General features: G+C 34.7%; 1 protein-coding gene across 1 annotated transcript in view; it reads right to left on the bottom strand.

The window, feature by feature from the left end:
• Positions 1-12,111, bottom strand: part of LOC131043761 (uncharacterized) — an 83,800-nt gene that overhangs the window by 56,503 nt on the left and 15,186 nt on the right. Inside the window, exon 2 of the mRNA XM_057977001.2 lies at positions 6,584-6,725. Within this exon, the coding sequence (XP_057832984.1) occupies positions 6,584-6,725 (142 nt within the window). The remainder of the gene's footprint in view (positions 1-6,583; positions 6,726-12,111) is intronic.

The following is a 12,111-nucleotide window of genomic DNA, read 5'->3' as shown; positions in this document are numbered from 1 at the left end:
GTAAATCAAATTGCTTTCAATAAAAGAGGCAAGTTGTGTTGAGACTTTGTGCCAATTCAAGTTGTTATGTGACGACATTTTCTGGAATTGATTGTGATTTTTGTTCTATTGTTCAAGAGGAATTTAAATTCAATCTTGTAGACTTTGAGCTTCTATTTGCATTTAGAGTTATAGGTTTGGTTTTCAGACTTGGTCTTGCAGACTTTGAGATGCTATCACGTTTGAAGCTAGTGTAGGAAACTCAAGTAAGGAGATAACTTGTAAACTTTGTGTTGCTTTTATTTTCTAAGATGGGCATGTAAGGTGAAGTGCATCATATAGACAGACTTTGAGTTGTTGTGTGTTGTACACTGTTATCCTTTTGAGAAGGTTGATAGGACATTAGAAGTGCTGAAGACTTTGTTCTTTCATTTCTAATTTCCCGTCCCGGGGATGTGACGGAAGTCTTTGTGCTTTCATGGAAACTTTGCTTCCTTTTATGTTCTGAAAATCCTACAAAAAGTTTCATTTCTGTATTTACTGTTGTTGCTGTAACTTCTTTTCTGAAATAAGAGAAAGAATATTGTTTGTTCTAAAGAAAGAGAATAAGATGTTATCCCACCCAAATTAGATTAATGTTAGTAGTAGTAGAGGGGGAGCCTTCCCTAAATTAGGAGAGTTTTATACTCACAAACTGTGGCTGAAACCACAATTTTGCACATCCTCCTGGGTGTACAAAATTTTCAACCAACACATAAATTCTTCACACCCTTTTCTCATCTCTCCATACTTCTCCTTTATATCTTCATATTCTTTCAAGTGACATATTGTTTCAGATTTGAAGAGACATATCTTATGGAAACAACTCAGATTTAATTTATGAAATCGCACCTCTTTCCCTTTAAACACATCACACCTTCTTTATTAATGCTTCTCCAAAATCGTGTACATCCTGAGTTGGGCTAATGGTGGAGAATTTGTGCTCTTGAAAGAGAGGTCACAAGTTCAAATCCCACAAGGGGGTAGGGTATGTACACCTTATTGGCTTCGGCCCATTACCCATCAAAAAAAAAAAAATGCTTCTCTAAAATCTTTAGTCGCACCCTTTCATCAATTGTCATTAATGTAATTGCTGCACTGCTTTATCAATTTGATAAATCATTTGTAACCGCTGCATTGCTTGTTTGCATTATGAACCGGTTTTGTCTATTGCATCATTCATAACAAATCGCTGACTTGTAACTTTTAATTATTATCCTTCATAATATGTGATGTTGGCTCCTATATGATAATCGTTGCATGGTATCATCCCTTATACATAATCGCTGCACCTTAAAATAAGAATCCCTGATAATAATCGCTGCCCTTTCTGCATCATCATTACTCTGTGTCTGTGTTGAGCTTTGCATTACAACCTTTAAATTAAAATATTGAGATCGCTGCACATTAAACAATCATAATTTGCTGCCTTTTACTTACAAATTGCTTACTACATGCCATGATCTGTATAAGAAACTTCTGTCTCATATGTATATGTTTGGGATAGTTCGTTATTCTGTCCATTCTTTCAAAACTGCCTGTATATCTGGTTTATCAATTGTAGCATCAAGCTTGTGATTATTCATTACTTTGTTTTTTCTTGATTGCCACCTTTTGATATCTAGTCGCCATCTTTGTTCTTTGCCTTAATCGTTGTTTGTCTTTAAACAATGTGCTGCCATTTGTATATCATAGAGTCGACCTTCAACAAGTGATTTGTTTACCAAATCATGCTCTTCTATGAATTCACACTTATTGAACAACTAATGTCTTTAAGTTTGTATTGGCTTTGAATACTATTATCATTTATAAAGATAATACAAGGAGCTTTCTTAAGATAGCAACATAATGCTTAACAAAGTTTTGTCTTGTATTCAAATTTGGGTGGGGAAATTACATACAATGGCATCCTTATACTTGGAACTAGACCAATTCATTTGGTGTCGATGGCTATGCGAACAGAAGAAAAAAGAAGGGATGTGTTGTCACATGGTTTGTTTTCCAAAGGAACTTGTTAATTTTGTGGATCAGAATTAAAATTTATCTTGTTCTATGTATTATCTATCACTGAATTGTTGTATAAATCTGATTGTCTTCTTTTATGTTGCAGGAGAGGAGGAGCATTTTTATTTCAATGTCCATTCTCACACATTTCATTTGGTATATGTAGTGGGCTGGGTACAGTCAAGCGATGCCTTGACCGGCCATGTCTTTTGGACATGGCCGATCAAGACATCACTTGATCGTGCCCCCTCACGATAATAAATGTTTGAATGAGAGACTTCATTTATCTCTCATTCAATCATTTATCTTACCGAGGCTATCATGCATTAACACTCCCTCTTAGCTAGGTAAGATAAATGTAAAAGGTATTGGGAGCAATATTCATAAATCGTATGATGCTTATCTTGGGACCATAGTTTCAAGATGTGAATTGCCTCTGTCAGCGATTCTATTCACAAACTCTTGTGTGGATTGCCTCAGTCGGCGATTCTATCCATGAGCTCTTATGTGGATTGCCTCAATCGGCGATTCTATCCACAAGCTCTTACATGGATTGCCTCAGTCGGCGATTCTATCCACAATCTTGAGTTATTGTAAGATCGTCACCTTCCAATAACCTCAACAATACAAGTGGAAATCATTTGGAAGTCGTCACTTCCTTATGATTTACACAGGGCCCATAAAATAATTATTAGTACTAATAATAATAATCAATATTTAAAATTTTTACCTCAGAAGTGCTCAATCTTGATTAGTAAGCTCCCTCTCAATCACAAGGTATCTTGAGTTTCTTCTAGAGAACATATTTTTCTGAACATACGTCTGAATTTCTGACTTCAGCAAGGGACGCTTGTAGTTTAAGTTTGAGAGGACAAGTTCTTGCAATGTGGCCATATTTGAGACTTTCAAGGAGATATCAATCTGATCTTAATCGGATCTTCCTTCAGGCGGTTAGGCTTTATAGAAGGAAACCTGGCTCTGATACCATGTTAATTTTGTGGATCAGAATTAAAATTTATCTTGTTCTATGTATTATCTATCACTGAATTGTTGTATAAATCTGATTGTCTTCTTTTATGTTGCAAGAGAGGAGGAGCATTTTATTTCAATGTCCATTCTCACACATTTCATTTGGTATATGTAGTGGGCTGGGTACGGTCAAGCGATGCCTTGACCGACAATGTCTTTTGGACATGGCCGATCAAGACATCACTTGATCGTGCCCCCTCACGATAATAAATGTTTGAATGAGAGACTTTATTTATCTCTCATTCAATCATTTATCTTACCGAGGCTATCATGCATTAACAAAACTCACTACACATTATGGCAACAATCTTATGGATACCTATTTCAGCCTAATTACCAAATTAAAGTAAACAAGTACCATCACCGACTATTATCAACAATTCCAAACTTTGTCTTTAGGAGTGGAGCATGTTATATAGAAAAAGTAGAAGGAATTATTTTTAGGGGTTTTAAAGGACCACACAAATATGAGATACGGATGTTCAATCCAACTTATGTGTCCCAAGCAAATGATTATGGAAAGGCAAGTAGAGGAAAAGTTTTTGACCAAAAGAAGGCTAAGGTTTCTTAACATAAGAAATAGAAGCACTCCTACATAGTCATTTCCTTAGCCTACCAAATTGACTCTGCAACAAATTAAAGAGAAGGAAGAAAAAAGGGTTAGCTTTAGCTACATAGCAAATATAGTCGAGGACATAAATGTACAAAAAATAAATTGTTCTACAATGAAGGGTCTAGTGAGAAAGAAGTAATAACATTAGAGTGCGACAAAGAGCCAAACAAAGAATCAAGTGATACCCAACCAACCATTTCTTGTCATGCACTTTTTGGAATTAGCATCCCACAAACTCTCAAGGTAGTGAATTTCTCAAAGAAAGGAAAGTAATGATGTTGATACACTCGAGAAACCTCACAACATCATTAACAAGTAGTTAGCTACTCATTTGAATTATTTTATATCCAGCTCCAAAAAATTTAGGTCTTATCGGTAGATGTGGTTACTGTCAGTTGCTCAAGGAAATGCCATAGCATTTAATTGTCCATGAGAAAATATTGAGTTGATTGCCTAACGTTTGCTATCTCCATAGATGCAACAGCATTGTGTTGGGAATACAAAGCCTTGCAAGATTGAGGACAATTGAGATGAACTTCCAAGAGTGATTCATGTGTTTTCACTCAAAGGGCATGATAGTTGAACTAATAGGGTTGCTTACAAGATCTCCACAAATAGTAATCTCTCATCAAATGCAAAAGACACTCAACAAAGGGGTTGATGAGATTGTGGCTCAATTGTTTTTAGTGGCAGCCTATCAATTATAATGTTCCTACACAACTAGATTAATTGTTATTATAATTGTTTTTAGATCATAATCTCATCAACCCTTTTGTTGAGTGTCTTTTGCATTATAAACTAGATTGTGGTTCCTAAACTAGATTATAATGTTATTATAATTGTTTTAAGATCACAATCATGTCATTCAACTAGTACCAATGAGCCAATCACTCAAGAGTAGGTCCTACAATTACCCTTATGTACAAAAAATTGAGATCAAGAATATGGTTTCAGAGATGCTAGAGGCAAGTATTATCAAGCATAGTCTATGTACTCCTCTCCAGTGGTAATGGTGTGCAAGAAAAACATTCGGTGGATGTGTCCTAATTACCATAGATGAAAAAATCGGCTATAAATCATTTATATCGCGATTTATTGGGACTGAAATGCCCAGCTGATTTAATCGGGAACAAAATCGCCAACGATTTTTCCTTAAAAATCACGTTTTTCAGGTGGAAAAAATCGCGATTAAAATGCAAAATATCGCATGTTAAATTATGCGCGTCTTCATTCCACATGACTGAGCTTCATTGCACGCGAACCTTAAAAAGCGAAAAGGTTTTAAGTTTTAACACAGCTTCATTCCATCCGACTGAGCTCCCCGACGCCCAACGCCATTCATCTGCACGACAGCGACTGAGCTCCTTGATGACCGACGCAATTTAAATTTAACACATATTTCAGAATATCACATTAAATACTAAATATTAAATTTAATCATATAGGATCCTGAATATAACGTGTTAAATTTAATATGCTTATTTTTTAGAATATTTTAATGTATATGCAATTTTTACGAAAGTATATATTTAATATTATAAATTAAAAATTTAATATGTTATTATGTGTGTTTTTTTATGTTAAGAAATTTAATGTTAATGTTATAAATTATGTTAATATTATAATTTAATGTTAATGTTATTAATTATGTTAATATATTATATGTTCTATAAATGTAATGTATATATGTGTTTTTATAGAATATTTTAAGAAATTATATATTTTCAAATGTTCAATAAATTTGCCGATTTTTTGCTGATTCCCGATTTTTTAATGAATTTCAGCCAAAAGATTTATTGCCGATTAAGGGTTTTTCATTTTTGCTAATTACAAAGAGCTCAACAAGTACACCATTAAAGATAAGTTTCCTATTCTAGTGAATGATGATTTGTTAGTTGATCTGAAAGTGTCGTTTCCTTCAGTTATTTTTACACCCACTGAGATATAAGTTTTCTTCAATTCAACTATTCTATCTTTTATATACAATGTGTTTGTCTACAGTCAAATCCATTACCTGGGTGCAGTGTCCCCTCTTGACATTTTTTTTGTTTCCTCTACTACTGCCTAACTCTGACATGTTTTGTACAACCTGAGTTGGCCTAGTGGTGGATAACTTGTGCTCTTGAAAGAGAGGTCACAAGTTCAAATCCCACAAGGGGGTAGGGTATGTACACCTTATCGGCTTCGGTCCATTACCTATCAAAAATAAAAACTCTGACATGTTTTATGCCTCAAAGCATATGGGATCTCTTGTCCATCTGTCTCTGAGTGAATGACCAAAAAATTTCAGACTAAAAGAAATATTTCAAATTAAGCTAGTCAAACATAAATTTAGTGTGATGAATGTACAAATTTTTTAGGAAAAATATAAGGAAACAATAGATGATCACAAAGAACTGGTTGTCATATTTATTATTTTGCATTAATATTTATATGGCACCTAACAACTGAAAACTCCATGAAAAAATTAGTAACACTATCATTGGGATTTCTGGTATATCTTTTAAGGATTTTTCCTCCCTTAGGAAGAATGTAAAATATTACTATTAAAAATTAAAATGCATGTTCTTGAAGTGTACTCTGGCATGGAATCAGCAAAGTAAAATAGGAACAAAGTCACCAAAAAAATGGTCAAGCTAAGCATAAAAAATTTCACTAATTTGCATTCCTAAACAATCCCAATTATTGTATCTATAAAATGTGTCAAGTTCATAAAGAGTTTCTAATGTGTGGATTAAACTATTCGAATTCTAAGCTCCAAAATACTAATAAAACTAAAAAACAAAAGTTATTTTACTTTCTTTTCATAAACAATTTCTTTCAACGAGGATTGTGATATTCATGGCATGGGTAAATTCACTTCTTATTTCTATAAAATCATCATTCAAGGCAGATTTATAACAGAAACACAAAACATACCTGTGGATATGAGTATAGAAAGATGTACCACCAAACACCAACCAAAGATACAACCACTGTGGTCCATATTACTGATTCAAAAATGATCCAAGTGGCACTAACAGCTAGAACTCCTGTAAGAACAATTGTCCATGGCTGGCACCTTCAAGTAAAAATAATAGTTCAAAGATTAGATGTATGCAATTAACTAAATTCCCTGGAAAATAGTTATCAAATACAATATTATAGCACGATTAAACAAAAAGAGAATTTGTCATTGTAAACCAAGGATAGGCAAGTGCAGTATGTTATAACCCAACTTAAGGCACAATTGCTATCATATTGGCACGTTCTCCACTTGTAGGTAGATTGGCAAGTTCAAGAGTACTACTACACTTGATAGTGAAATTAAAACCCAGGCATAAGAAATTGAACAAAATCTAAGGGAAATGGGAAACAATCCCTTTGTGGGCTTCTAGAAGGAGGGTCTCATACAACAAATCAGTGTGCCATGTGGCAGTGACATAAAAAACTATTTTTAACTTTATATGGAAAAGGCTCATAAACCTTGTTTAGCATTCTTTCTTTTCCCTTGAAAAATACATTTCAAATTATTAGCATTCTACGTATCAATGTAATGATAATGAAGTCATAGGAAATAATAATCTTAGGAATGATAGGAAATATAGATAGTCTAATAGAGAAAAAGTATGTTAACTAGTTATAGAATCCAAACTATTGAAAATTTACATTAATATAAGATATACCTTGGGAAACCCCTTCATGATAATACCATAGTTGCACGGACACCCGTCTCCGACCCCTTGGGACGCGTCTCAAAGACTGAGACATCTCTGAGATGCATCCTAGTACCGGAGACCTTGCCTCAAATATCTCCAATTGCAAGAGACTTTCAATTGCAGTCTCCAGAACACTCTCACTGTCTCCCATGCAAAAGGCGTTGACTCCCACACAAATAAAACAAAAACCCCTAAAAATTAAAAGTTAAATGCACCAGAAAGCTGGAAAATAAACACACCACAAAGAGAAAACATAAGCCAACAGAAGGTAGGAGTCAAGGTGAGCTAACAAGACGACAAGTATTTGCCATTCAACTATTTGCAATTCGATGCAAAACTCAAAAGATATTCATATTTTCATCAAGGTTACCAGGAGACGGGGGTACTTGGAGACTGGTACCGGTACCGGTATGGCTAATTTTCAAAAATAGGAGACGGGGGTACTTGGAGACGACGATTTTTTTTTTAAATATAATTTAATAATTTCTAAAACATATCATGACAAAGAACTTTGAAACAGGAACAATGATAAAGTTTAACATTAACTTTAAAATTGAACAAAAATTGAAATTAAAATTGTTTATACTATTAATAGCCGATCTAAATTGTTTAGTGAATGTAAGGTAATATAGATGTTGAGCACACTCAATATTGTCTCCTAAATAGTGAAGGCAATTTCTATTTAGACTATTACAATGATAAGAAATCAGTCCTCGCATAAAGTCTATGCTATCAATAGATCCGTTCACTATAACTTTGCATGGATTTGCATGGATTTTTGTCTTTCTGCGAAAAAATTTCCTTATTAGTTATTTCCCTACGGCTTCGCTTTGCTGTAAGCTTCTCTTATTTACTTTTTATATTTTTTTTTGCCTTTTTACTGCATTTTGCCCCAAGTTTTTTAGGAGGAGACTTCATTTTTTGGTCAAGAGACTTTGGAGACGGCAGTCAAAAGAACCTTATGCATCAAGAAGTTTCCGGAGACGTCTCCAGTATTGGTACGGGTCTCCAGGGGTAGGAGACGGGTCTCCTGGTAACGCAGTATTTTCTATATTCTTGTTGTTCTTTTATTTCCTTTATGTAGACTTTGCGATATGCACAATGGGGATGAATTCTATTAGATCCTTGAGAGTCGGGAATTTTCCTATGATATACATTTTCTTTCTTCATTCTTGTGAGTATATCTATATTCATATTCTTATATATATAATCTATATTCACATTATCATATGCATAGTCACATTTAATAGCAAAAAGATTTGCAGTGTTGAAATATTCAACTTGTTGGTTTGGGCCATTGCTTTCAATTTCCTTATACACTATCTATATTCATAATTAGTTTTACAAATATACACCTATTTTCAGATTTTCTATAAATATTTTTAAAAAAATAAAAAAAATTGGCGTCTCCAAGTACCCCCGTCTCCTAATTCGAAAAATAGTTGTACCAGTACCGGTACTAGTCTCCAAGTACCCCCATCTCGGTGCAACCTTGGATATTATCCAACATGCGGAGTACCACTAAGGATGACTACGATATAGAGAGAAATTCACTAGTGTTTAAATGTTTCTCAATCCTTGTCTGATCCAACAACATGCACCTTCAAGAAGCTTTACTTCGAGCATGCAAGAAGTTCAAACCTCCTTGGGATAAGGTGATGATGTGTTTGATAAGTTATTTCACATTAGAAGGAAGGTTTCAGTCCCTCTATTCATACCATTTTGTCTTGCATAACCCCTTCTAATATAATTGGTCTCTTTCCCCTTTTATCTGCTCTCTTCTTTGGAAAACTCCATTAATGAGTGTAAAAGGGCTCCAAGGATAATTCCCCTACACTAGGGGTTGATCATGCTTATTGTTAATTTTGTTACACTAAAGAACCCTTTAATCTCCTAGCATGTTCACCAGAGAAAAACGACAAAGAGAAAAGGGTGGAGGATTCGACTAACTCTAGCTCTAGATAACCTAGCAATAACCCTAAAACCCTAGAAGAGTCTTAGGAGGATAGCGAGGGTGAGGTTGTGTCAGATTCAAAGATTGATGTTTCCCTTTCCATGGACAAGAATTTTGAGTTTCAAGAGAGAAGGGATCTAGACGGTTCTAGTAAAGGATTTGGGTTTTTAAGGGAAAATAAACAAAAAAGGATGGGTTCCCCTAAGCATAATCCCTAGGTCACTCTTGGTAATGTTTTTTCTCTAAAAAGGGAATTGATAAGATGGGTTATGGTAGTGTCCAGGAGACTCCAAAGAAAGGTGGAGACCATAGGATGGATGTATGCAATAAAAGGAAGGCAAAAGCCTTCCTTGAACCTACATTTGGTGGTACCATCCCTTGTATTCAAGATCCACGTCCACCCATGTCCACCCTTCCCATGGACTCTACTTTGCACTTCAACAATCCTAAATCCCTACAAGACATTGCTGAAATGGTTAATCATATTATATGGAATATCAAGGGCTCTTCAAGCTACGTCTGATAAGCAACACAACCTAACTAGATAAATTTTTATTGAGATTAATAGACTTAATATTAAGATTTCTATTATAGACAAGAAGCTTATAAGGGAAATCCAGGTACTTTCAAAGAAGAAGATAAGAATCTTTCAAATATGGGATGCAGAACCTCATGTCAACAAACTAGTTTTTGAATGTGCCAATCAAAAAGAGAATTGTAGGTCCTGAGGAAGAGCTCCGGTAGGTTAAGGAAAATCATACCACTAGAATTGCTGCCCAGGAAAACGACATGAAAATCATCAAGGCAACTTCAATAAGGTCATTGAGGTCAATGAAAGCACAGTTAAAAACAATGTTATGGATCTCAAGATTCTAAATAATAAATTGATGAACAAGGACTTTGAGATCCCTACTACCTAGATGGATGGTAAGGGGAATATATTTTTTTTATAGGTAATTGGCCGAAGCCTGAATAGCTTTTGACTGGAGCTATGAACCAGTGGGATCACAGTAGGGGGCCCCATCCCCATTACATATCTTTGAATTATTATTATTATTATTATTATTATGTTTGATTAGATTGACCCCAAGACCTTCCCCATCTTTTGGAAGGCCAAGAGTCACAGCTTGGAATTTCACTTTAGATGTCCCTATTGGGAATTGAACTTGGGTCTCCACAATGAGAACCTAGTGTTTTAACTAGTTAAGCTCAACCCCTTGGACGATGGTAAGGGGAGTATTGCTGGGTGAAGTTCAAAAAGAAAAAGCAATAAAAAGAAAAATAGTGCAGAAGAGAAAGAGCCACAGGAATTTATTGATTTGCAAGAGAGCTTTTATAAAGAAGAATTTGAGGTTGCTAAAGCTGAATAGACTTTAATGTTCTACGTATTTGTGCTTTTCTCTATCTCTTTGTTTTGTGTTTTGGTCTTGTTGGTAAATATACAAGTTCAATACCAAAGATTATTTAATTTAATCTCTATCCAATAAACCAATCAAAGGATGAGATACAAGGCTTGGACAGCTACAACTTTAAAATCTGAAACTTATATGCAAATCTGAAAATTAAGTTGCCTTAATGTGGAAAAACATGCTTAGATCCTTCTTCTTAATGATGCCAAAAATCAACCTACATGTCATGCTTAGTAATCCTATTTAATGTGAACTTATAATAGCAATAAATAAAGAATAACATCACCACAAGATAACAGCAATGAGGCACAAGCCAGCAACATAAGATTATCGCATAACAAAAGATTTACATGGAGAAACCCTTGCAAGAAAAAACTCTTTACAATACATCCACTTCCATTCTCCTCTTTGCCTCCAACATAGCAGCACCTGTGTACTTGTGAACAACCTCCTTATACCTCCCAACTATACTTGTTCCTACAAATTGACTCTACATTCAACTGTTCTTCATACTTTCTACATCCAAAGAGTTGAATTTATAGAGTGGCAAAAGCTCCAAAACCACCAAACAAGGCTCTTCATTCCAAATGACCACAAGCCTTGGATAATGGATTGCCTCCAAGGAAGTCAAAAGGACACCAACTTTGGCTCCAATACTTTCCCTCAACTTTGGAGCCCAATCTTGCAAAATAAACATTACATTATAAATTTGTATGTAATATATGATGGAATACCAAGAGACACATGTTGCCTCTTCCAAGCCCCCACTTAGAGAATCCCAAAGGTCAATCATTTGTCCACTTCCTGAGTCATTAATTATCTCATTCTAGAAGTCCACATGTGGGGAATACAATATTAAATAATTGTGTTCACAACCCAATTTTACTGCTACTAGTGGAACTCGTCACTCCTTATGAATGTATTACAAACAATACTACAAATAAAAATTATAAAATATTTTCCCAATACACCCTAAGTGCCTTAGGATACTTTCCAAGGATGTTGAAACCATGTCATAGGATTCACAAGGTAGATGGCACCTTAATCCTAACAGATCTATTGTTACAGTTGTACAGTCATCCTCTTATAGGTCAACTTACATTTAGCTGATGTTTTCCTAGTTGTTTCAAGGTTTAAGGGTCCATAAAACCTACTTTACCCCTTTATCAAAAACAAAATTCACCTTCAAAGAACCCTTTCCCAATGCATCTACTTTACCCCTTTATCAAAAACAAAATGCACCTTCAAAGAACCCTTTCCCAATGCATTCTAAGTTGCTCATAATCATGTGATCAATCCAACATGTACCTACTCTAAAAACCTATTATAACAACTTTTTCAAATGCAATCCCAACCACATGATTTATAGGTAAAATGGGAAAACAT

This window comes from Cryptomeria japonica, chromosome 8 (genome assembly GCF_030272615.1).
Source record: "Cryptomeria japonica chromosome 8, Sugi_1.0, whole genome shotgun sequence".
NCBI classification, from domain to species: domain Eukaryota; kingdom Viridiplantae; phylum Streptophyta; class Pinopsida; order Cupressales; family Cupressaceae; genus Cryptomeria; species Cryptomeria japonica.
Note: the sequence above shows the minus strand (reverse complement) of the source record. Positions and strands in the feature narration are given on the sequence as shown.